This window comes from Rhinolophus sinicus, chromosome 6 (assembly GCF_057876585.1).
Source record: "Rhinolophus sinicus isolate RSI-liver-muscle chromosome 6, RSI-T2T, whole genome shotgun sequence".
In the NCBI taxonomy this organism is placed as follows: Eukaryota; Metazoa; Chordata; class Mammalia; order Chiroptera; family Rhinolophidae; genus Rhinolophus; species Rhinolophus sinicus.
This window is the reverse complement of record NC_142506.1, coordinates 69,649,329-69,673,767: the sequence shown is the minus strand read 5'-3', so window position 1 is coordinate 69,673,767 and position 24,439 is coordinate 69,649,329. Positions and strand designations below refer to the sequence as shown.

The 24,439-nt window shown below is 59.2% G+C and overlaps 2 protein-coding genes across 16 annotated transcripts in view; one reads left to right on the top strand and one right to left on the bottom strand.

The window, feature by feature from the left end:
* The first annotated feature begins 857 nt into the window (after positions 1–857).
* MYOG (myogenin) lies at positions 858–3,393 on the top strand. The gene is made up of 3 exons (XM_019750816.3): positions 858–1,418; positions 2,083–2,164; positions 2,711–3,393. Exons 1-3 carry the CDS (start codon positions 873–875, stop codon positions 2,830–2,832), a joined length of 750 nt encoding a protein of 249 aa, XP_019606375.3. The 5' UTR covers positions 858–872; the 3' UTR covers positions 2,833–3,393.
* Positions 3,394–7,330: 3,937 nt separating this feature from the next.
* The window catches only part of PPFIA4 (PPFI scaffold protein A4), a 37,439-nt gene continuing 20,330 nt past the window's right edge, over positions 7,331–24,439 (bottom strand). For 11 of the 15 annotated variants that reach the window (XM_074317154.2, XM_074317142.2, XM_074317151.2 and 8 more), the window contains 14 exons: positions 24,057–24,170; positions 23,756–23,889; positions 23,340–23,506; positions 21,164–21,257; positions 20,717–20,798; positions 20,065–20,265; positions 19,440–19,502; positions 18,803–18,829; positions 17,524–17,699; positions 15,354–15,451; positions 14,685–14,860; positions 12,789–12,857; positions 9,762–9,897; positions 7,331–9,427 (listed from right to left, as the gene is read on the bottom strand). In XM_074317154.2, the coding sequence (XP_074173255.1) occupies positions 9,378–9,427; positions 9,762–9,897; positions 12,789–12,857; positions 14,685–14,860; positions 15,354–15,451; positions 17,524–17,699; positions 18,803–18,829; positions 19,440–19,502; positions 20,065–20,265; positions 20,717–20,798; positions 21,164–21,257; positions 23,340–23,506; positions 23,756–23,889; positions 24,057–24,170 (1,587 nt within the window). In that variant the 3' untranslated portion in view covers positions 7,331–9,377. The remainder of the gene's footprint in view (positions 9,428–9,761; positions 9,898–12,788; positions 12,858–14,684; positions 14,861–15,353; positions 15,452–17,523; positions 17,700–18,802; positions 18,830–19,439; positions 19,503–20,064; positions 20,266–20,716; positions 20,799–21,163; positions 21,258–23,339; positions 23,507–23,755; positions 23,890–24,056; positions 24,171–24,439) is intronic. The other 4 variants (XM_019750872.3, XM_074317155.2, XM_074317152.2 and 1 more) reach the window with 3 other exon arrangements.

Sequence of the window (24,439 nt, the reverse complement as noted above, 5' to 3'; positions counted from 1 at the left end):
GAAGAGGGGAGAGTTACTGAGTTTGAAGGGCTGTGTCTCCACGCACAGTGAGGAGTCAGGAAAATCCTGGCATCTGGGTGGGGCAGGAAACAGTCGAGGAGGCAACATAGGAGGACAGGTGAGGATCCAGAATGCGAGGGGGGGTGGCAGAGGGCTGACTAGACCTCGACCTGGCCACGGTGGGGACGGCGGCAACGCGTAGACTTCTGTGACCCTGACGGCACATTAAAGAGAAAACTGCCACTGACCCCCATGAAAGAAGAAGACCAAAAATGTCCTCTTGCCTCGATGTAACCCCAGTCACATGAGACCTCAGAGACATACGGTGTCAAAGCTGTGTTGGAAACCCAGTGTCGACCCTCCTGCCCCTGGACACTGACCGCACATGCCCCACATTCGCAGCCTTGCCCTTTGGCAGACGGTCATGTGACTGCTAGAGCCTGGTTCAAGTCTGTGAGGAGGCAGGGAGCCGGACAGGTTGACCTAAGGCCCCTTGCAGCCTAAACGCACCCCTTCCTTGCCCCCTACCCTGCTTCTTTGGGACCACAAAGAGAGAGCAGACAGCCCCCCACCAGGAGTAATTGAAAGGAGCAGATGAGAGGAGAATGTGTGTCCCCCCACCTCCCCTGCCCCATGGGGGCTGCCGAGAAATGAAAACTAATCAAGTTACAGCGGACGGCCTCCCTGCCCGTGCACAGGAGCCGGCCGGCGGCCCGGGCAGGCTGGCCGGGAGGGGTGGGGGCCGGGCCGGGAAGGGAATTGCATCTAATCCGCTGTGAACTCTTGATGTGCAGCAACAGCTTAGAGGGGCTCGGGTTTCCGTGGCGTTGGCTATATTTATCTCTGGTTCCATGCCAGCGGGGAGGGTTTAAATGGCACCTAACAGTTGGCGTGAGGGGCTGCAGGAGCTCGGGGGCTGGTGGCAGGAACAAGCCTCTTCCGACCCCATGGAGCTGTACGAGACACCCCCCTACTTCTACCAGGAACCCCACTTCTACGACGGGGAAAACTACCTGCCCATCCACCTCCAGGGCTTTGAGCCGCCGTGCTATGAGCGGACTGAGCTCAGCCTGAGCCCCGAGGCTCGAGGGCCCCTCGAAGACAAGGGGCTGGGGACCCCGGATCACTGCCCGGGCCAGTGCCTGCCGTGGGCGTGTAAGGTGTGCAAGAGGAAGTCGGTGTCCGTGGACCGGCGGCGGGCGGCCACGCTGAGGGAGAAGCGCAGGCTCAAAAAGGTGAACGAGGCCTTCGAGGCGCTGAAGAGAAGCACCCTCCTGAACCCCAACCAGCGGCTGCCCAAGGTGGAGATCCTGCGAGGCGCCATCCAGTACATCGAGCGCCTGCAGGCCCTGCTCAGCTCCCTCAACCAGGAGGAGCGCGAGCTGCGCTACCACCGGGGCGGCGGGCCCCCACCAGGGGTAAGTGGCTCCCACCGCCTGCCCAGGGAGGGCACCCCATGGGGAGGCGGGCTCAGCAGTGAGAGCAGGTGCCAGGCGGGCGCGGTCATAACTGGGCTGTCCCGCTGACCTCCCGTAGTGTCCCCGTGTCCTTTCCAGATGAGACAGAGGCAGCGGGAGGAGAGGCAGTGGTGGGGGTGGGTGGCAGAAGACTGAAGGCGGAAGTCCAGAGCCAGCCCGGGTGGAGGTGAGGATTCATGCCAGTGCCTGGGGACAGGCCCCAAAGGCCAGGCCAGGCACACAGAGGACGGAGAGGGTGGCCCTGCCCCCACCCGGCCCCGCCCTGGATGGGGCTGAGCGGAGAGCAGCAGTATCTCATGGAGCCCCAGCAGCTGCTCAGATGAGGCTCTGCTGGGGCCGGACACTCTGCCCCCTCCACCCTGTCCCAGGGACAGAAGCACAGACCCCTGGAGCTGGTATCCAGTGAGGGCAGAATCCCCACCCAGGACGGAGGCCAGGGCAGGCCTGGAAGCAGGGGCTCTGTGGCCAGGTGGGGGCATGAAAGGAGCTGCTTGTGAAGACTCCAGGTGGGGTGGGGGTGGCCCAGGAGTCTCAGCTCCCTGGGACTGGACAGAAGACACCACCAGGCACAGGGGGCCTGACCTTCGCCTTCACCACCTCGCAGGTGCCCAGTGAATGCAGCTCCCACAGCGCCTCCTGCAGTCCAGAGTGGGGCAGCACACTGGAGTTCGGCCCCAGCGCAGGAGGTAAGTGAGGTGGGACCCGGCTGACCTTGGCTCTAAACCTTCAGCCTGGCTCTGGGCACAATTGTCCCCTTACCTTGTTCCCTGCTCCAATCTTCCTCCCTTGGCCTCTCCAGGGACCTGCTGAGCCCAGGGCCCCAAATGGTGGACTGGGCGGCCCTGTGCCTCCCTGAAGTCCGGACCAGGCCAAAGTGGCCCCAGCCTCCTGCGGCTCCCCAGCTGGTGGCTGGTGGCTCACCTCCACGGGCAGGAGACAGTCCCTGCCCCAGGGGTCCCTGGGAATCACTGAGTCAGTGCCACACAGCTGGGCCCGCAAGGGCAGTCCGTCTCCCAGGACACACCATCCTGGCCCCACCTCTTCCAGCCACAGTTAGAACAGCGGCTTCCAGGTCCCAACCCCTCTAGGGGCGTCCAGGGGGGCATGGCTCTTATGCATACGGCCGGGAAAGGCAAGGGCTGGCAGTGGGGTTCCTTACACTTGCTCATCTCATTCTGGGTCCTGGGACCCCCTGCACTGCCCGGGGAACAGCCTCCACCTTCTCCCTACAGACCACCTGCTCACAGCTGACCCCACAGACGCCCACAGCCTGCACTCCCTCACCTCCATTGTGGATGGCATCACGGTGGAGGATGTCTCTGTGGCCTTCCCAGACGAAACCATGCCCAACTGAGATTGTCTGCCAGGCCGGGCATCCGGGAGGGCCCCCCAGCTGGCCACAGATGCCACCACGTGGGCAGCAGGAGCCTCCTAAGCCCGGCTGTCCTGATGCCAGGAAGCCAGCCGTGGGGCTGCCAAATGCCAGCCTTCCCCCTCATCTACAGAAGGTTCACCCTCCGCCCAGAGAGGGAATGGACGTTCTCACTTAGCTGACTCCACAGAGCACAGGTACCCCGTTTACAGGAGGCTAAGGTGGGGGAGCCGAGCGCCCCTCGTGTACGCCCCTGGCCGGGGGCCAACTCAGGACCTGCGCGCTGATCACAGCACAGCCCCCGGCTCCACTCCCCCAGGACCTCAGAGACGACATCAGTGTCCTGCCCTGGACGAGTTGTGCACACCTCCTGTTCCCATCTCTTCCTGATGCCAGTGGCTGGGCTGGGCCTGCCCTCAAGTGAGAGAGAAGAAAGGGACAATCCCCTGTTCCCAAGTCCCTGGGGGGCCAAGCTTCTGCAGTGACTACTGGGAAGCTTCCCGTGCTTTCATGTTCTGTTTTGTTTTGTGTGTTGTTTGTAAAGCTGCCATCTGACCAAGGTGTCCTGTTCGAAGTTGCCAGGGACAGGTGGGGGTGGGGGGTGTCTGGGGGTGATTTCTTTTGTTAACTAAGCATCGTGTGGTTTTGCCATTGTTTTGTAATTTGTTTTTTGCTAACTTATTTGGATTTCCTTTTTTAAAAAATGAATAAAGACTGGGTGCTAAAAGAGTGTCGTGATGATGTAGAGGGAGGGGTGCCTGCTGCTGTCGGCCCCAGTCCAAACGCTTCCCAGGGCCAGGCACCCAAGGGCTGGCGCTGGTGGGGCGCTGGGCCCCTGCTCTTTCTACCCTTCAGAGGAAGCCATGCCCACAGACACCCTGTGGGACACAGGCAAGCCCGCTGAGTGTCCACTGCACTCTAACTCACGGACCTGCTCACTGCATCTTACGTCCCAACAGGTCCTCCAAGGAGCCGACCACGCTCACGTGCCATCCTCGGCGAGTGGGCAGGCTGGAGCTGGAATCGGGGGTTTCCCCTCGCCCCCGGCCACGCCTCGTATGACACTACCAGGAGGAGCCCTACAGGGCGGTGGGCTCAGACACTGTCACTGTTTCGCAGGCCAGTCAGCATGTCCCCTCAGCACACCTGCCATTTCTGCAGACACAAGGGAGGTCGGGCCCTGCCTGCAGCTCAGAGAACGGGAGTGGGGTGCTCACAAGGGATAATCAAAGGGAGAAAAGCTGGGTTCTCTCCAGATGGGATGCTGTTTTGCACAGACTGGCTCCCGGGGGGGGGAAGGTGGGTGGTGAACTGAGAACAAAGATTTTGGACAGCGATTACATACGGGTTAACTGGGGCTGTGTCAGGAGCCAGAATCTGAGTGGACCGTGAAGATCTACTAAAAACTTGATTAATTCCAACTGCTTTAGGCTAAATTTGTCTGATTTCATGCAAATTATAAGTTTCAGAATCATTACAGAAGCCTGGAGGCCCAGCTCCCACTCAGCTCTCAGGCCCTTAATAGATTTAAGCCAGGGTTACTGACCAGGCTCTGGGGCCCATGGGCTCAGCTGGGCCGTGTGCCCCACATCTACCCTCCTGACTTGCTCCTGAACAGGGGCCGCAACACATGGCTCCAAGGGTTCCCTCAGGAAGTCTGAGTAAGGAAGAGGAGGAAGAGGCCTCAGAGCAGGCTCAGAAATGGGGACAGCCGCTCGTCCCACACAGCAGTCGGGCTGGGCCTGGGGAAGCACCAGCGAGCCCCAGCTGCCCCGCTTGTGGGGTTTCCTTCTGAGTTTGCATGAGTGGTGCAGACGTGGGTCACAGGCTGCCTTGTCACGTTCCATGCCGTGGATGCTGCCATCCTGGAGCGTCAGTGTTTAGGACACTGCCAGCCTTGGAGAGGGCAAGGATGTACTGTGTATTATCACTACTCAGGTGGAGGAAACGGCCCCATGAAGGTCACAGAGCCACTGCACGGGTGGCGCAGACGTGGGGTTTGGGACGTGGTCACAGCCTCACCTTCTTGGACGGCTGCAGGGTTCTCTGCACGGAGCTCAGCTCTCCCTGACTCACTGCCCTTGGAGACTCAGGTTCTGCCCGGCACCTCCCAAGCTCCAATGGTGACAGTCCCCCTCCCGCCCCCCCTTCAGTTGTTGGGGCTGGCGCTGGCCGAGAAGGGCACTTCCCTCTGTTAAGGAGCTGGTAGGCTCCGGGTTGCAGGATATATTTTTAGGCTGATTCCTCCTCAGTTATCATGTTGGAAACTGAGGTCCTATTGGAGAAGGAGCAGTCCTGAGCGACAGTTATTGGGTCATCTGTTCCTGAGCACTGTCACCAAAGCACAGGGACTTTGTTAAATTAACAAAAGCTTTGCTTTGAAATTAAGTTACAGATGAGCATTAATGAATAATGAGCAGTTCTTTAGGGAAATCAGCTTCCATTGCCGTCTCCAGAGGGAGCACCTGCAATACATCAAACTGGGTAAATCAAATGCTGCCAGATATGAACTTGGGGTTCCCGGGAGGAAAACATAAGAAGTACTTGAAATTGATAGCTATAAATTGTCAGTGTGCAGATAGGAAATCCTTGGAGCGTTTTAGAAAATGAGTGTGACCTGCAGAACACTTAAAATGCTACTTGTCATGCTCCGATAAACACTCTCAGATACGTAACTTCTCAAAGGGATCTTGTTTGGCAGCCGGAAAACCTTTCTAAGTGTGGCAGGTGTCGCAGGCGGTGGCACCACCTAAAGAGGCAGGTGGAGCGGGACACAGCAGGGTGAGAGGTGCCCCTCAGCTCAGGTGTGTTTCCTGGCTAAAACACTGACGTGTCACATCCCTTGCTTGTCTGAATTCCTGAGTTCTGGGCCCCAGGCTCGGGCACCGGTGCCTGGAAATGAGTTAAGGTCTGGGCTGGGGTCTTTCCTAAGGAGGCACGGCCCAGGCCACAGTGGGGACCCCCCAGTGTTCACCCCATAGCAATGCTGGCTGGGCCTCCCTTCAGCCGCCGGCCACCAGATGCTGGGAGAGGCCAAGGAAAGTGCTCTAGGAAGGAAACCTACATTCTCTCTTTTGCACAAATGCCAACAGAAATGGGATGCTGGGGTCTCCTCTGAAGCTCGGCATGGACAACATCCAACTCCCATCTCCACTAACCCTGCTCCGGCTACGACCCCCAGCCAATGGGTGGCAACACCGGAAAACTGAAGATTTTCTGGATCTCTTCAGCTCTTATTCCTGTAACTAGCTGATCACGGCTGCTCAGTTCTACCTTTGATCATGGAGAGGATGGGAAGGGCCTCCAGAGGCTTGTAGGCACCCGGCCAGCACTTGCCCCTTGCCTGTGCCCTCCCTGGGTCACAGGCTGCCTTGTCACGCTCCATGCTGTGGATGCTGCCATCCTGGAGCGTCAGTGTTTAGGACACTGCCAGCCTTGGAGAGGGCAAGGATGTACCGTGTATTATCACTACACAGGTGGAGGAAACGGCCCTATGAAGGTCACAGAGCCACTGCACGGGTGGCGCAGACGTGGGGTGTGGGCCAGCGCGCTGGCAGGCTCAGCCGAGGGCCAGGGCTTGAGCTCACTTAGAGAAGCAGGTGAGATGTGGTGAGCAGTCTGGCAGTGCGTGCGACGTTCTGACACGCTCGTCGCAGCTGAGACAGGCACTGCGGTCAGGACCTGACCCTGGACCCACACCTGTCTCACCAGCTGTGCACGTTTCGCCTTACGGCCTCCTGTCCTGTGAAATGGTGCTTCATGGGATTGTGAGGGTGAGAAGACATGCAGAGTGTGCTCAGAGCAGCGCCTGGCACAGAGCAATTCTCAACGATGTTTAGTCTTACTTCACACTCCTTAGAGGAACCCTCTGGGACAAGACCGGCTCATTTGTCCAGTATGTACATCTAGGGACAGAGACCAACAGACTGACCTACAGTGGCTTCTTCACAGCCATGCAGGATACGGACAGCTCGCGGGGCACAGTGCCATCGGCCTGCTGGGAGGCCTGTGACGCCTCCCAAGTGGTGCTTGGAGTGGGCCCAGAAGCTTCGCAGCTGCAAAGAGCAGGAAAGAAGTACCCGTGCTGCATTCCAGTGACAGGCTGGGTGGACTTGACACTGGGGGTAGGGGGACCTGGTGCAAGTCATGTCACACTGAGGCACTGGGCCTGAACTAGAGGTGCGGGGACCAGAGGGCGACTAGGAGCAGGGACCTTGGGAGCAGCTGCGTAGAGGGGGGAGAAGAGAACTCCAGCCCAGCAGTCGGGGCTCCTCACGCCTCCATCCCATCCCCTTGAGTCCCATGGCACAAGCAGCCCCGACAGCGGCCTCTCCAGCAATCCCATGCTTATGCGAGCAAACAGAAGGTTACCAACAAGTTTTTAAAACCCTGTATTTCCTCCTAGGGCACACTAGCCCTTAGGATGGGGCAGGAAGGTGGGCATGTCAGGCGAGCTCCAAGTTTAAAACGAGCAGAGCCGTTTGTAAAGTGTCTTAAAACCGGGTTGTTTATTGGTACGTACACACGCGCACACGCACACACCCCCATTCCTGATGCACAGTACAGTACTAAGAAGGGACCTCACAAGTACAGGAGGCTGGTGAGGGGGCGCAGGTCACTCCAAAAGTACACTGACTGTCAGACAACAGGTGCCCCAAGACAACTGCCTTCCCACTGGGGTTCTCTGCCCCATCAGCTCCACACAGTACTTCAAAGACACCCTGAAGGGAGCCGGGTCCCACCAGCTGCTGCCTATGACATGGCCACCATGTAGGGTTAAGGTATAGAAGACAGGCTAGCCCATCAGGTCCCCTGACAGAGTCAGATGGCCTTGGGGTCCCCAACTCCACCAATCATAGGAATTTGGGGTGTCTCCTTCATCTTACTAGCTATCACCCAGGGGTGGGGCCTTTTCTCTCCGCCAACTCATTTGCTGCTCAAGACCTCCAGCTCCTTTTGCGGAGGCCTGATGAACAGGGAGGTCAGGAGACGAGGGACAGCAGGAAAAGTGGCTGCTTCGCCCACACCCAGGGGGCCCAGCCAGCCCCACCACGGTGGGGCTCTCCTCTACCGAAAAGTAGCCGCAGGTTCTGAGACCTGGCACTGCCTCAGGCTCCACTCCTCCTGGACCGGGTGCTCTGACCCCTCATCCCACATGCTAGTGCAGCCTTGCTCAGAACCCGAATTGGTCAGGTTACAAACCAGCTGCTCAGCCACCTGCAGGGTGGCACCACACAGGCCCCGCTCCTGAGACATGCTACAGACACTGTCCTCTCCTCTCACTTGGATGAAGCCCTGGGTTCCATCCACTCACCCTGAACTCAGGTCCCAAACACCTGCAGGCACCTTGGCAGGCTGAGGATATGGGTGAGGAAGAGGGATTTCTTGGGGATGACATTTCTACCAAGCCAGGACCTGCATCCCTCAGCCTCAGTTGCCACCATGCTGCATGGTGGCAACAGCAGTTGCCATGGTAGCGGCAGATCTCAGAATCTTCTGGAGGACGCAGTCCCTGCACACCAAGAGAGCCCTGAGCAAGGGGTGGGTGGTTTGGGGACGAGCAGGAGAGTGACAGCCTTCACCAACATTCGGTAACCTGGACCTGGGGCCTGACTCACCAAAGGGGCAGCTTCACTTTCTTCCCAGGTCCGGACAAGGGGCCTCAGTCTACTTTTTCCCCAGACCTGACTCTAAGGTCAGTGTAGATTTGACCCACCCATCAGGTGTGTGCTATAGGGCTGGGATCAGGACACAACGGGCACAGCCAACCACAAGGGAAGGGGTGCCGGAAACGTAGTTGGCAGTTCTGCCCCCAAGCTAACAGCCCCACAATCCCTGCCCCCAGCCCACGGCAGCTCCAGCCCACGGCTGGGGCAGGAGGCAGAGCCACAGCCCTTTGGGCTTAGGGTACCACAGGCCATCGGCTCAGCCTCCAGTGGGCCTGCCTGCCCTCCTCACTGAGTGGGAAAGCAGACAGCTTCCCATGCCCACCCTCGGCCCACAGCTCAGGAGCCGATTTCCCTGAGTCTTCTCACTCACATCTGGGGTTCAGCTTAGCTTCCCCATCCACAGCCTCACCACCCTGAGGGAGAACCGGCCTCCTGGAGATGACTTTAGGAAAACAACGCTGAGCGTGCCCGAACCTGATGGCAGGCCATGTGGCACCGCCAGGGAACCGACAGGAACTGGAGGCCAAGCAGCTCAAACAAGGGGGAGTCTGCGTGTCCTTTCCTTGGAAGGGCCGTCCCCAGCCCGTGGCACAGTGTCCTGGTTTCCAGTGGAGGTCGCAGTACAGACCGGCCAGGTCCAGGAGAGGGCGGGTGGCGCGTCCCCCTCGGGTCCCCCCCCCCCGGGGGGGGTGGAGTGAAGGGGCTGTGCTCCTCGTGAATCTGCACACCACCAGAAAACCCAGCCACATCCACGAGACTTACAAAGGACACGCGGGGGTTGCGATGCGAGGGGATGCTATCGAGGGATGGACGAGTGTACTCTGAGATCCAGGGCCGAGCAGGAGGGGTCAGGGCCCGCTAGTCCCGGAAGGCGGAGAGCATGTGTCCGTAGAGATAATGGGAGTGAGCTGGGAGAGAGAGAGACAGGCGCTGTGAGCCGGGGGTTCGCGGCCCAGGTGGGCTTGGGCAGTACCTGCGGGAGCAGCGAGCGCGGCGCGGGGGCCAGGTGGAGCCGGGAGGGCCGGGCAGGCCGTGCGCAGGGCCTGGCCCACCTACCCCGGTCACCGGCACACCCGGCAGACCCGGGCAGGAGCATCACACGGTGGCGGTCTCCGGTTTCGGCGCCCCCGCCATCCCGGCTGGAGGAGCCCGCAGCCGCAGGACACCGGCGGCAGTTAGTGCGCGTGCGCGTGGGACAGCCAGAGCAGAGGTGCCGAGCGAGCTGGCGCAGCGGTCACTCACCTTCAGGCGCGACCTTCTTTGGTGGGGCTGGTGGAGGCTGCAGGGGTCCCTGGCTGAGCACGCTGCCGCCGGGGAGGTCCCGCGGCCGGAAGCGCTTCCTCCAGGAGGGCGCGCGGCGGAACACCTTTTCCTCCCCCTGCATGGGGGACACAGCGGAGATGCCACTCAGCTACCTGCCTGGGACGGGGCAGTCCTGGCTCCTTCTAGGGGTACCACTCCTGTCCCTTAGGAAAGAAGGGAGCAAACATCTGGCCCTCTGCTTTTCCATCTGTAAAATGAATTGGGTTGAAGTGGGCACGACCCCCTAGGACTCTGAGAGTTCCTGACACGGGTGGGAGGGGACCCTCTGAGGCGGTCTGAACAGTCTCCGGGAGGCTCGAGTCGTCTCAAAGCCAGCTCAGAGGCCCAGCGACCTGTCTCAGTCTGATCCGCAGGACGTGGTCGCCAGGCAGCCCCCACCCGCTCCTCCTGCCCTTCTGGGCCTCAGGATGGGTCAGGAGTCAGGAGACCTGGCTTCCCTGAGACTTCCGGTTCCTCGTCTGTAAAGGAGGAACAACATGCCCCACCTCTGACTCCAGCTGCCCATCCTAGTGGGGTCAGGGGACAACACTGAGTGACGGGCCAGGCAGATGGCTGCCTCCTCCAAGGACGTGGTGGGCAGCCCCTGCCACCTGCCGCCTCACTGATGCCAAGTCTCCAAAATAACCATCTCTGCCAAAGGACGCCCAGGACCCCAAGCCCACAGGCTGCCCCTGTGCCCCGACCTCCCCACCCTGCCCTGCTAGGCAGCCCAGTCTCCCTCCACCCTGTGTTCTCGTGCATGGGCAGGCAGAGTGCCGCCAGCAGGAACAGAGGACACTAAGCCACCTGTCCTCACCTCAACAACCCTGCTCAGCTCTAACCACGTAGGGTTTGTTGCTCGTGCCTGGAGGTGGCCAAACGCCCCTCTCGGTTTTAGCTCAAGTTCCTCTGTCATAGCTGTGGTCTGGCAACATCGCTATGTGTCCTCATGAGATGACTGCATCAATCTCCCCCCTTTTGAAGTCTGTACTCCATGGGCCAGAGACCACAATCTTTCCTGTCCCTGCCAGAGCAGTGCCAGGACACTGCAGGCACTGAACACATACTGCTAACCGTGGACGGCAGTGGCTCCCCAGGCAGGCATGCCTCTCCTCATCACTTCCATGCCCCTGGATCCTGCCCTTCACTGGGCCTGCAACCCCTCTCCCACCTTCGGCCAACCCTAAGGGTTGCTCCTGCCTTCCTCCTCCCCAAGAGTCAGACAATCTTTCCGCCCCACTCCTCTGTCCCCTTAATCCTGATCTCCGTGCAGATGGGGACATGGACGCAGCCCTCCAGGGGAAGCTGAAAAGCAAACTGACAGGGGAAACGGCTGCTAGAGACAGCTCGAGGCTGCTGGTGATGTGCTGGATGGCTGGACGCGGGGCAGCTTCCCCAGACCCGACCTGCCCGGCAGCAGCCACCGTACTCCCAGGACTGCCCTTCTTTTTGAAGCTTCCGGCAGGAGCCAGTCCGCACCAGCCCCACCCCACATGCATCCCAGAAACGCACGGCGCTCCCAGCCAGCTGTCACCGATGCGGGAACTCTGCCAGAGCCTGGTGCGCGACAGGGCGCAGTGGCACATGGGGGCACAGGAGTCACACACACTCGCTCCAGTCCTGCCCGCCACACAGCCTGTGACACCACTAAGCCACCTCTGAACTCCAGTTCCTCCTGAGCCAGGTGCCACCGTGACCTGTCACACAGGGTGACTGTCAGCATGAATGAGCGGTCACCACAGCACCACCAGGCCTGGCCCAGACAAGGCCTTCAGACAATCAATCGTTCTGTAAGAGTGGAAGAAATAAGTGGCTTTCTAACGGAGGAAGCAGCATATTGAGATGTCCGGAAGTCATTTCTCAAACAGCATCAAAGGGAGCGAAGACACAGGTGTGTGGGGAGTGGGTGGGGGGGGCCACACTGCAGGGCCACTGGGAAAACTCCGATCTCTGAGAGTGGGGTCTGCGGTTTACCTCCTTGTGTGTGTGTGATGACACCCCAAATTTCAGGGTACCTCTGTGAAGAAAACAGCCCCCCACGTTCTGTGTGTTCCTGAGTGTGTCCTGCCAACCAAGGCCGAGCAGTCTCCCCACAAAGCTGGGCTCTGAGGAGGGAGCACTAATTGTGTCCCAAAGAGCCCAGAAGTCTCAGCAGAGGCGGTGAGGGGCAGGGGTGAGGAGGAAGGGGAGCTGCACACCCAACAGGGGTCAGAAAGTGAGCTGACCGCACCCGAGCTACTGCGTTTGAACAGTCTGGGTTCTCCTGAACTGTTTGGAGCCAAGGAGCGAAGGCAGACCCAACAGGCAGGGTAGGGTGTGGGCAGGGCAGGGAGGCAGCAGGGGGAGAGGGGGCAAGGAGTGGCTGTGCCCTCAGGCATCTCAGGGTCTTCATGGACAGTCCGGCCTAAACTCAGGCCAGGCTTGATGGAACCCATGGGAGGCACTGAGAGGAAATCTTGACTTGGTAAGAAGACAGACACGACAGAAGCTGGAGAGGAAACTGCTGGCAGAAGCCGGGACCACGTGTCCAGCTGTGTCAGCTGAGGATGGAGCGAGCAAACCCGTGACTTCACGGCCTCAGCATCACGTCTGCCTCCCAAGGACCACAGTGCTGTAGGGTGGGCTGGAATCTGAATGAGCTGTGCTGATGGCACTAAAGAGATGGGATCTGAGATGGAGATGCCACTGGGGGCACCGGTGGAGGGGGCACAGGGGCAGAGCACAGAGCTGGAGTTGCTGGAGGGACAACACACAGCAGCCTTCAGTTTTCGTTCAGGGAAGCGTCTCAGACACGTCCCCAGCCTGCAGCTCAGCCTGGGCCTGCCTCCCAATCCCTGATCCCCTGACGTCACCCCATCCCACGGCTCTCGACCCTTGGGCCACCCACCCAACATCAGCCCATGAACTTCAATCTGGTGAACCAACAGTGAGCAAAGCCAGGGCCCCTAATTCACATTGGACACTCACGTCATCCAGTTTCCGGTCTGTGCCCAAGGCCAGCAGGTTGTTGAACTCTCTCTCCATCAGCTGACGCGCCTGCAGCCCACAGAGTGAGAAAGGGAGAGGCGGGAGGGGCTGTAGTTAGCAACCTCCATGCCATCTGTCACCTGTTTCCTAGGGGTCCAAGGGCAGAGATGGGCTTTCAGTGCATTTAACCCATTAATTGATCTGCTCCTTGAAGCAAACCTGTGTCCTCTTGAGTCAACTGTAAACCTCAGGATTCTCTCCTATGAAGCAAATTAGAAAACTGCACCTTTTTAAAAAAGAGGGTCACAGAACACGTGGGTGGACAAGCTTCACTTCTTGGGGGAAAACCCCACATTTTGTCTTAGTGAAACTCTTGCCTTTCGGTGGGGGGTATAAATAAGCACATGTGCCATACGTAGTAGGGATTTCACTTATTAGGTTAAAGAAACACAGTTCATAAGGCTGCACTCGGCCAAGTTAGCCCTGGACGAATGCTCAGTCATGGACTGGGGGGCCCTTGGGCTGACTGGCACAGGAGTTTAACTCAGGAGATTTGGGAAACACCAGAAATAAGAAAGTTTTCAAAACTGCCACCAGATATTTTTCACCATTTTAAATGAAGGGTTCCATATTGGCTCAGATCTCACTTCTCGTAATAGCTGGGCCACGCAAAGGGGTCAGGAAACCAAGACAGGCTGGGCAGCTGTGGAGGGACCCTGCCCTGTCCACGGACCAGTGGCTCGCCACAGAAATGGATGCACTCAGGGGCAGGAAACGAAACATGGAGAGAGCAAGCCCACTTACCCTGCTGTTCCGCAAAGACAGGCCTTATCCGCCCTGGGGACACACCATTTTTATAAATGACCAGGAAGGAGAAGCACAGTGCATTTTCAAGTATCTAAGCTCTCCTTATGGAAGGAAGGTCCCTGCTGACCTGCTGAGGGGCTGGTGGGGTCACTGCACAGAACCCCGGGGGCGGCCGTCACCCCCAAAGGGCCACCACACCACCAGAATTCTGGGACCGCACAGCCCCACCATCACACCAGCCAGAATCGGTGTGAGGCGGCTCTGGGACTGAATTTCCAGAGCCCCAACAGCTGCACAGTCCGGTCAAGGGCAGCTGAGTTGATGATGAGGGCTCAGTGAGGGAAGGCTGGAAGGACGGAGACACTGTCTGGGGAACCAGAGGCTTGGGCCCGGAAAAACAGCAGCAGAGTTTAACCACAAAAGCAGACGTGGTGAAGACCATTCCCACACCCAGGGGCCACCCAGGGTCCCTGACGTGGGGGAGGCTGACACCGGGGGTGACATGTCAGGTCTCTTAACAGGCGCACGTTCAGTACTTCTAGAGTCTGTTATCCACCGGAAGTTAGGGAGGCCAGACAAACAGGTCCAAGAGAATTTTGATCCATTGTTGGACAACAGCCCCTTAGTAATGACATACTTTACGGGCATGTGTACTCTTCTGCGCTGTTGCAGGGACACAGCCTGGCATGCCTTCGAGCAGAGGCTCTGGAATGTGTTACTGGGTCTATTTAGTCTAAGCCTGGGCCTGGGAGCAGCCCCTGAGGGTGGCAGACAAAGGAGATAGATGCTCTGTGGTCCCCTGGGAGCCCAGGGCCCGTTCCCCTCTAAGAAAATTCAGGTCAGGGAGCAGGTTGAGGAAAAGGAGAGGCTGGAGCCTCAGCTGCCAAGATGGGGTGGGAGGAGATGGGGAGCGACGGGCTGACGCGGTGTTCCAGCCGTGCGGGGCGCTGTCTGTGAAGGACGCTGTTCCCTGGGCTTGGCAATGCACGGGGACCCCTTGGGGGTGTAGGGGCACCGTGGTCCCCTTGGGGACAGGCCCCAGAAGGAGCCTGTGGGCGTGTGGAGGAGCGCTGGTGAAGGGACGCCCACCTGGGTGTTCTGTGTGGGAATCTGCAGCAGCAGGGCCAGCGAGCTGTGGTCGAAATTCTCATCCAGGGCCAGGAGGGCGCCGTGCACGCCGCTCTCACGCAGGTGACCCGCGTAGTCGCGCAGCCCGATGGACTGGACCCAGTGAACCACCTGCTCGTTGGTCCAGACCAGCAGATCTGTGGACAGTTGAGACGGGAAGAGGGGGGCGGTCCAACCAGGCCCGTGGGACAGCACTCCCGAGACTCAGGGCCCATCCACTCTAGCACCTGGGCTCCTGGACCACCAGCCCGCAGGCTCCTGACTCTCCCCGAAGCCCTGGCACGGGCCACTCCCTGCTCCCAAGCTGGAATGGCCTTGTTTCTTCTGCCTTCGAGGTGTCCTTCCTGCCCACCCACCCGGACCCCCAAGCATCCCGAGCACTGTCCTGGGGACTCACTGCATTGGTCCTGCTGGTGCCACTGTCTGCTGTGGCAATTACAGCTGACACAGGGCAGGGGCTATTTCTTTTCCACCAAGTGACAGCGTCCTTCGTGCACGGACACAGCCCCCTCCCTCATCAGACCTGGAGCCTAGCTCCTTCAGGTCGGGCTGTACTTTCCGCTGAGATTGGAGCCTCCACTGGGCCCCAGGCCCCCACACCTTTCCGAGGCAGCTGAGCTGACCGCTTACCCTTGACCTCGTGCTGGCTTTCCTCCCGCCTCTTCTCCAGCTCCTGCCGGTCATAGTTCAGCCTTTTCAGGCACATGATGCCACACTGAAGGCTGGTTCTGCAGGCACACAGAGCCTCAGGGCCCACCTCCAGCCACACTGCCCCACGTCCTCACCCACACCCAGCACAAAGCTCCCCACTCTGCTCCACCCACAGTGTTTCACGCGACCCCCCAAGGCCGCTTCCCTCTCAGCCCGGGTATGGGCTGATGTTGGAAGCAGTTCTTGAATGGAAGCAGCATGTCCCAAAGAGAGAAGGAAAAATAGCAGCAGCAGCAAAGAGAAAGCAGTACGTCCCTCCCTCTCCAGGCCCTGGAGTGACAGAGACCCAAAGACCCCGCCAGTCACAGCAAAAGCAAAAACAAGACAGGCCTGTGTATTCCCACTTCACTGAATCCTCACAATGGCCTGCAAGGTATTAGTGGTGTCCTCCCTTCCACCCACAGGCCTCAGGGCCTTTGCACTGGCTGCTCCCTCTGCCTGGAACACTATTCCCCAGTCTTTGCTCAAACGTCCCCACCCCAACCCACACTCCCAACCCCCTCACCCCTAATTGTTTCCTACCACATTTTTGGTTCCTAGCACGTGTGCTACCACCTGTCTGTCTCTCCCAGTTAGCATGGAAGCCCATGAGGCAGGGAACTCTGTCCTCACTGATGGTCTCAAAACCCGAGAACAGCGCCCAGCACAGTGGACATCAGTGCTGGTCAGTGAAATGGAGCCTTTCACGCAAAGCACTGCAGGCACTCGCAGAATGATAACTGCCCTGGGCTGAGAACCACAGAGTGTGAGTTAGATGGGACCTGAGGCCACCAGCCCAGACTCCCACCCAGTGCAGGAGTCGCCTGGCAGCGTCCCTCTGAGTGGCACGCACACCTGCGCCTCCCATCACTGGACGGACGCACTACCTCTCGAGGCAGCTTTCTGCACAGTTGATGCTCCAGCCCTGAACGCGGCTGTCGCCCCTTCTCTCCCAGGGTTGTCATCTACAAAGCTGAGGACAGCACAGAAAGTCCCTGCCAGCCCCACCTGCTGCTCTCCATTAGTGAGGCCATTGCTTTGTGACATTAAATCATGCACATGGCTCCCTCCTGCTGTCCCCTCAGCTGTACCCAGGCAGCCCTACTCCCTGGGACAATCACTCCGTAGCTCAGACACCCCTTCTGGACCTGTGTGACTTGAAGCTAGATGTGAGAAAGGACTTCCTAAAAACTGTCACTGTTGGAACCATTCCCACCCACCTTGCTCTCCAACCCAAATGCTCCTGGGGTCAGGCAGGCATTGCCAATGTGCAAGCAGGCTAGAGTGGTGGTGGGGGGGGGGGGCGGGGGAGCTGGGGGAGCTGGAGGGGCTGGGGGACTTGGGGGCTGGGGAGGCTGGGGGGGCTGGGAGGTTAGGGGGGCTGAAGGGACTGGGGGGCCGGGGGACTGGGAGTCTGGAGGGGCTGGAGGGCTGGGGGGCCGGAAGGGCTAGAGGGGCTCCGGCATCTCAGGGGCTGCAGCTTCAGTGGTTGTCTCCATGTGAGAATGTGCCAATACAGCTTTCAATTTTTCAAGAAGCCAGCCATCCCAAATTTTGTGTGAAATTTCCTGGTGTTTTAATATTGGCAACGAAATTCGTAATTTGAAAAATGCCACGTGTGCCAAAGAGAACAGATCTGTGGGCCAACTCAGCCCACGAGTAGTGGATCGGGGACTTCCCCTCAGACATCTTTGAACGGAGGACCTTTCCAGCAAAGAGGAGAGGACTGGATGATACCCTGCACAAAGGACGTGAGTGCAAAGCACACAGGCTCAGATCCGGGGCAGCGGCCAGGCAGGGGCCCAGAAAGACCTCTCCTCTCAACGCGGAAGCATTCAGTCACCTAACCTAGGCAGTGTGTTCAGCTCGAGTCTTCCTGGTAACACAGAGGCTTCAGCAAGCCCAATGACAAGTGATGGAATTCACGCCTGGGGAGAAACCCCCAAGAAAGTGAAGCTAAAGAGAAACGACTTTGTGTCGTAAGGGCTGGAGAGGAGAGGACGAAGGCCTCCAGCTGCAAGACATGATAGGGGACGGGGCTCCCGCTTTCACAAGAGGGAGGGAGACCTGTTCCTGCCCAACGGGCCACGGAGCAGGGCCCCCCACTCACCGGTGGAAGCTGTCCACCATCTTCAGGTGGACACGCAGGTCCTTCTTGCTGAGGTGGTCCAGCATGCGTGCGTCCACAAGGCACTCCATGAAGTGTGTGCGGTACTGGGGCAGCCCCAGGCTGGGCAGCCACTCGTTCCCGATCCACTCGTGGTTCATGTCCCCATAGGCCAGGGTCTGGGGGAACAAGTCGGAGGGGCTGTTGCGAGGAGGGCAGTGCCAGGTGGCAGCTGGCCTGGCTGCGGGCGGAAACATGACCGCATCCTCCATCAGCTCAGTCAGGGCTAGCGTGGGGAGGTAGGGGTTTTAAATGGAACTTTTTAGGATCTCACAATGATATGGTTCCACTTTCGTACCATTATCGGCACTAATGACAGAAGCAACTACCCAGGCGGCAGATAATGGGACCCCTCCCATCCGTCCCTGGGACGCATCTGTGGTTGTGCCGAGGCCTGCCTTCCTGTGTCAGCTGCACGCCCGCCCACGGAGCCCAGGGGACAGGCTGCGTGACGGCTGCATCGTGGCAAATGTAGCCAGACACAAAGAACAGGACGGTGGTCTGTGTTACCCTCCTGCCCTTCTTCCCCGTCCCCTCCCCTCGGGAGGTGACCACCGTGCTGAGCTCTGTCCCTTGCTTGAAAAACATTTCCACAGTGTTTACAATCACCAGTGTGGGATTCTCTAAGCAATATACTGTTAATTTTGCTTGTTTTTGAGTGTTAGTGTGAAATTCTGTGAATCTGCTGGAGTCACCCTTTTCCCTTGACACTGTATTTCATCCACTTCCTCTACTGTGTGGGTCACTGTGGGAACACACTGTGACCGACCTGTCCCATCCCAATGACGGTCCCCAGTGAGCGCCAGCAGTGCTGCTCCACTGTCCTCACGGCACTCACCGGACTCCCCGCCTGTCTCCCTACCTGTCTCTCCCCACCAATATGAGCCCCCAAGGGCTTGGCTTGTTCACTTCTGTATCCAGAGCCTAGAAAGACCTCACGCCTAGTAGCTACGCAGTGCAAGTTTGCTCACTGAGTGACTGAAGGAAAGGCCTTTGCTCAGCTCAGTGGCCCTGGGAGGGGCAGGGAAAGGAAGAGGGTTCTTCCACTCTGCGTCTCCTTACTCCCCAGAAGGGAGTCAAACTGACAGAGGAGGCAGGCGTGCAGCCTCAGCCCGTCACCCGCCAACATGAGAAACCCCAACAAACGAATGAGGGGCGGGGTCAGCGGAGGAGACCTGTTGGGAGAAACTGTCTGTCCCATGTCCTGGACAGAGGGTCTTACCTGAGCCCAGCTGCCCTCCTCACCATCCTAGCAGCATGTGAGGGAAACAGGCCGTCAGAGGGAACCGCCAACCCCCCCCAGCTGGGTGGGTGACAGGGAAAGTGTGCAGGTGGTTAAGACAGACGGAAGGCTGGTGTAAGAGCCCCTCTTTGCACTTAGAGGGGAGCAGGTTGTGCGTGTGGGAAAAACACACTGTACACCTCCCGGCTGGCATGGGAGCCAGGCTGCCCCGCCCTCCCCATGCCTCCAGCGGTGAGGTGAGGGTTATGGCTCCAGGCGCCCAGCAGTTCAAAGCTCCCGCGGCAGCCTGCTGGGGTGAGCTGTGACCCCGGATGGAGCCCACACACGCACACACACATGTGCACACACGTGCACATGCACACATACACGCAAGCACACGCACATGCACATGTGCATGCATACTCGCACACACAAGTATACACACACGTACACATAACACAGGCAAACACGCGTGTACACCGTTGCCAGTGACACTTCTTTCCCACCAACCTTCCACCTTGAGAACAACCCAGTCACACATCAGGGACACCCATCTCACATTTGATCAACTCCCCAGAATTTTCCCCTCGATCCTTGCGGGTCATCAGCCCTAACCCAGGCACAGGGCCACACTCACTGTTTCAGTGGATGTTGCCAGCGTCTCCATCTCTTCGTGAGTGACCCAGACGTTCCCGGAAGACTGCAGACAGAGAGGAAGTGTAGTTGGTCCCACATATGGGCCCCTAGGGTCCCCATCAGTCTCGGAGCCCCAAGGACAAGCACAAAGCTTGTGGCGTCCTCCCACCGGCCCACCCACAGCTCTGCACTGTCCAGCTCTGAGCAACTCTTACTGCCCCGTGCCACCGCTGAGCTCAGCGCCAAGCACACGGCGTGTTCAGCTATGAGGGCTGCAGCCTGGGACCACGGCTGAGGTCTCATCCTGGGGCCCGGGGAGAGGTCGGAGGACCAAGACAGAATTCACCAATGCCCCCTCCTTCTGCTATCCCAATCTGGCAATAACACAGAACCCTGTGAGTCCCATCCTGAAAATGCTGCTGAGATCTAAACTGGTGGCAGAGTGGGGGGTGGGCAGTGGGGCAGCCGGGTGGTATGTGGGACCCTCCTAGCCTCAGTGTCACCCCTCCTGGGGCCCAGGGGGAACCCTTTGTGGGGATGGAGTAAGGGGCAAGACTCTTGCCAGCCTGCGTGCGCAGGCTACTCCAGAGCCTCTGAAAATGTCCCGGGTGAGGGAGGCCACTCACGGTCCTGGAGGTGGGCGGGGCGGAGGGGCTGGTCAGCGACACCATCTCCCGGATGGCCAGCCGCAGCTTGAGCCGGTGCAGGGCGTTGCTGACCCCGATCTCCCGCTGGATCTCCGTGTCCGACAGAGCTGACATGATGGCACCGCTCTTGACGTTGGCCCGGCAGGCAGCCACGTACCAGGCCGGCATTCCCACCCAGAGCTGCAGAGGGGCACAGTCACTCAGCTCCCTCCCCAAGCGAGGCAACACTGAAGGGCTGGGGCGAGGGGAGAGGGGCAGGGGCGAGGGGAGAGGGCACAGACGAGGACGAGGGCGAGGGTGAGGACAGGCCTCACCCAGGTCACAACAGACAGCAACAGAGCACAGGAACTGAGGGATGTGGAGACGGCCACCGTCAAGTGCCTGTTCCCCATTTTACAACAAAAACCTGAGGCCAGGGCAGGTGAGGGACTTTCCTGGCACCACACGGGTGACCAGCTCCCGGGGGCAGCCTACAAGAAGGGTCAAACAGCCTGTGAAAGTCATGGCTCGGCAATGACTGTGTGCCCTTATCTGAACTCAGCGGCATCAAAGTGTGTTGCTGGGCGCAGGGGATGGGTAAGTGTGGGCACATGTGTGCACCTGGCAGGCGTCCTCGCCCCACCCTGCTTACCTCCAGCCAGGAGACCACAGTAGGGCCGTCCCATTGGGCAAAGGGTGTTCCTTTTCTGCGCACATCTTCAAGTAGCTGGTGTCTTGCAGGAAGAAGAACAGAGTCACCAATCCTTCCTGGTCCACGAGCTGACTACCAGAGACGCGGGCTGTGCCCAAGGTGGCCTCCCACTCCCTGTGTTCCCCACCCCTGCACTGCCACCTCTGCCCTGTGCCTGAAGCGCTGACGACGAGACACAGGGCAGGAACAGCTGTGCATCCCTGAGGGTGACAGGGCATGACAGCATCTCAGTCTGCTCTGCCAGACACCCCAACCCCCTGGCCTCCTGGCCCCACTCCTGTGCCCACACAGACCAGGCCATGCTGGGCTCTGGCTGCCTGAGCTCAGTCCCACAGCAGCCCAGGGGCAGGGCAGTTGGGGGGGCCAAGCCTGGTGTGTGGCTCTTACTTCTTCTTCAGCCTCCGGTCCTTCTCTGCCTGGGTCCCCAGCTTGGCAGGCACCATGGGCTCCTGCACATTGAGTTCAGAGTCTGTCAGCAGAACTAGAAGGGAAGAGATGGCATGTCAGTCAGACCTTCTGCTTCTCCTCCCTTGGCCTGGGCCAGGACTGGGGAGCAGACCGTGACAACCCAGGAGCCTGATGGGACCACCCGTTATTCCTGGAGCCTCGGCTCAGCATGTCTGCAGGCAGGTGGTCCCAGAGTGGCTTTGAGTAGGTGGCCCCAGCCCAGAGTCTCCCCGGGAGTCTAAGCCTGGGGCATTTTCCAGCTGGATGGAGCGACAGGTGCCACCCTAACAGCATCAGAATCCTCGACAGAACTTGTCCCTCCTCCAAACCAAGGTGCCAAGGAGACCCAAGAGCCAGACCCGATGGGCTGTGAGGCTCAGAAAGTGTTCTCCCGACCTGGCTAGGGCTGGGGACAGGGTGTCTTTCTCAGGGTACCTCACAGGCACAAAACCACCAAGAACATGCATGGCTCTGCCCTCTTCTGCTAATGGTCCCCTGAGCAGATGCCAGAACCCTAGAGAGCTCATGGCAAGGGCAGCCCCTTAGAATTCATTCACGTCCCAGTCACCGCACCCAGAGCACAGAGGGCAGTGGGTGTGCCTCACCCAGAAACCACTTTCAGATGCTATCTTAGGTGCTGACATGGTGGGAGACACAGGGGTCAGAAGGCTCCACTCAATGCCTCTTCCAGGGAGCAGACCTCGCCTCACAGCAGCCATGTGCAGGGGACGGTGGCTCCCACACCCCCACACCCCGAGCAGAGGTCCTCGGCCTCCCCTCCTCCCAGCTCAGCTAGCTGTGTTCTGATTCACACCTTCCTGGGTGCAGGAAGGAATAATTGTGCAATTACACCTTGAGTTCCAAGGTTCCTTTCCCTGATCAGGCTTCTCCATGCATGAGGTCACTGATGCCCCTCCACACTGGAGACTTGTAAACGTCTTCCACTGAGTTTGCAAGACCCTTACGAGCTGGCCTCGGCTTAGGACCCAACCCACCTCCCCCACGCACAGCAGACACAACCTGTCCCCCACAAGCCCGTGCCTTTCTCGGACCCACTTTCGGGACACACGCCTCTTCTCGGCACATTCCTGTTTGGCCGTCAGCTTCAGCCCCAGGACTGCCCGGCACCACGGCTGAGCCTGAGTCCCAGAAGCCCCAGGCACCCTGCTGTCCCTGCTGTCTGGGACCTGTCGCCTACTTCCCCTTCATGAGAGCTCCCGGAAGGATGGACCCAATACTAAGCCTGTGTCCAGCGCTGAATCAGAAAATGTGTGTTGAACAAACGACTGAATACAGGAGGGAACGGAGGGAGGGAGGGAGGGAAGACAGCTGACACTGACGTGTAGCTACCACGTGCCGAGCGTGTACTACGACTGTCTATTATCGCACAGGTGGTGCAACACCCAGGCACTTACTCGAACGTGACGCCTACTGAGCCATAATGAGGCAGGATGACATTTTGAGTCCTGGGGGCCAGACGGACTAGAAGTAGGTTCTGTTGACTGGCCAAATAATTCTCCAGATAATCCACCAAAAGAAAACAGAACCACCAAAGAGTGCAAGCGCGCGCACCCGGAGGGCAGGCCTTCGTGGCAGAAAGCCCAGAGACCAACATGGCCCCCCTTTGCCATCTCTACCCCAGAGGTTACCATAGAGTTCAACAGGAAGTCAAGACTAGAGAGTCAGCAAGGGGCCCAACTCCACCCATAGTCCTCCCAGCTCTATGGTTAAGTGTCCTAAAACGTCAGTTTACTTTTAACAGTTCTAATCCAGACCTGATTCTCCTGAAGAGAGAGCCGAGAAGCCCCTCCTGAAGGTCCTGAGCACAGCACATCAGAATACCCCTCAGGGGTCCAACTGTCACTGGGCACAGGCACCCTTCCACAGCGGACCAGGTGACAGCCCCCCGCCAGGTGACAGCCCTCCGCCTACCACCTGACACTAGTTAGTGTAGGAGCCACCTCCCTGGGAGGCAGCCCTTCCCACTGTAAACAGCTACAAGGGAAAACTGTCCATGGCCCGAGGGCCCGAGGGCAGACAGAGGGGCTGGAGCCAACCATAGCCTCTGGTGCAGGCCCCTCTACTCACACCCACGTTCTAGGAAGGGGACAGAGACCGTGGCCCGTGGCTCCGTCCTGGCTCAGCTGGACCGGCCGGCCCTTGTCCTTCTTCCCGAACAGGCGGCCAATGGACGACTTGAAGCCTTTGCGCTTGGCGCCCCTGTGTAAGGAGTCCTGGCTGCTGCTGCTGCTGCTCGGGTTGCTACCCTGGTCCTCCACCGGCCTGCACAGCACAGCCAGGAGCGGGGGCAGAGAAACATACTTAAATCATGGCAGGAGAGATGGAAGGCAGACCTCAGAAGAACTTATAGTGATACAGCTGGGTGAGCTGGAAGGGGTATGATCAGAGCAGGTGATCAAGGGAGATACGGGGCTGTCCTTCCCTGATGGTGCTTCAAGGAGAAGTGACCGGTCAGACCCCTGGGACAGGTGAGATGGCCCTGGGGACGGAGCAGTGGGGCTGCTCGCTCACCTCTTGCCTTCTTCCTGGCTCTGGGCTGCGTGGCCAAGCTTCTCTAGCCGCAGCGTCCTGGGTGAGGAAGGAGGAGAAGTCTCACATTTTATGGTGGCTTTATCCTCTCGGTTCTCTTCCCGAGACACTGGCGGCTGAACAGATAGTGGAGCCATCAGGGGTAGAGGGACAGCTGGGGCCTGCTGACCCAGCCCAGACTGAGGGGCGGATGAGGAAGAGGGGCATGGAAAATGCAGTGGGGAGTCGCTGGGGGCCATGGTGGGGGGCAAAGGGGTAGGGCCTGGCGTCAGGCAGCACTCACCAGCAGCTTCCTCCTGTGCTTTCTTAAGTCACTGGGCTGGAAGAGAGAGTGGAGGGTGAGGTCAGACTCACCCTCTGGATGCCCGAAAGTTATCCCCAAGGGGAGCCCAGTGGTCTGAGGACAAGAAGCGAGGACTCAGTGCCTCACACAGGCCTGGAGACAAAGTCACAGCAGGAAAAAGCTAGCCTGGAAAGTAAATCGGGGCGAGCTCGGGAAGAGAGGAAGGGGTGTGCGCAATGGCAGGGTTTTGTATGTGTCCTGTGCTCGTACAAGGGACGGGCTCAGGAGGACACAATACCGGCCCACCCCACCCCCAGACAATGCGATCGACTCCCCCTCGCCAGCCCCCAAAGCAGAGCCCAGCACGACCGTGCTGCTCCTCT

Bases quoted from the DNA above. Each gene is read 5' to 3' on its own strand.
- MYOG (XM_019750816.3), top strand. From the start codon at position 873: ATGGCACCTAACAGTTGGCGTGAGGGGCTGCAGGAGCTCGGGGGCTGG. The intron at 1,419-2,082 runs GTAAGTGGCTCC...ACCACCTCGCAG, and splicing joins GCGGCGGGCCCCCACCAGGG to GTGCCCAGTGAATGCAGCTC. The intron at 2,165-2,710 runs GTAAGTGAGGTG...TTCTCCCTACAG, and splicing joins GTTCGGCCCCAGCGCAGGAG to ACCACCTGCTCACAGCTGAC.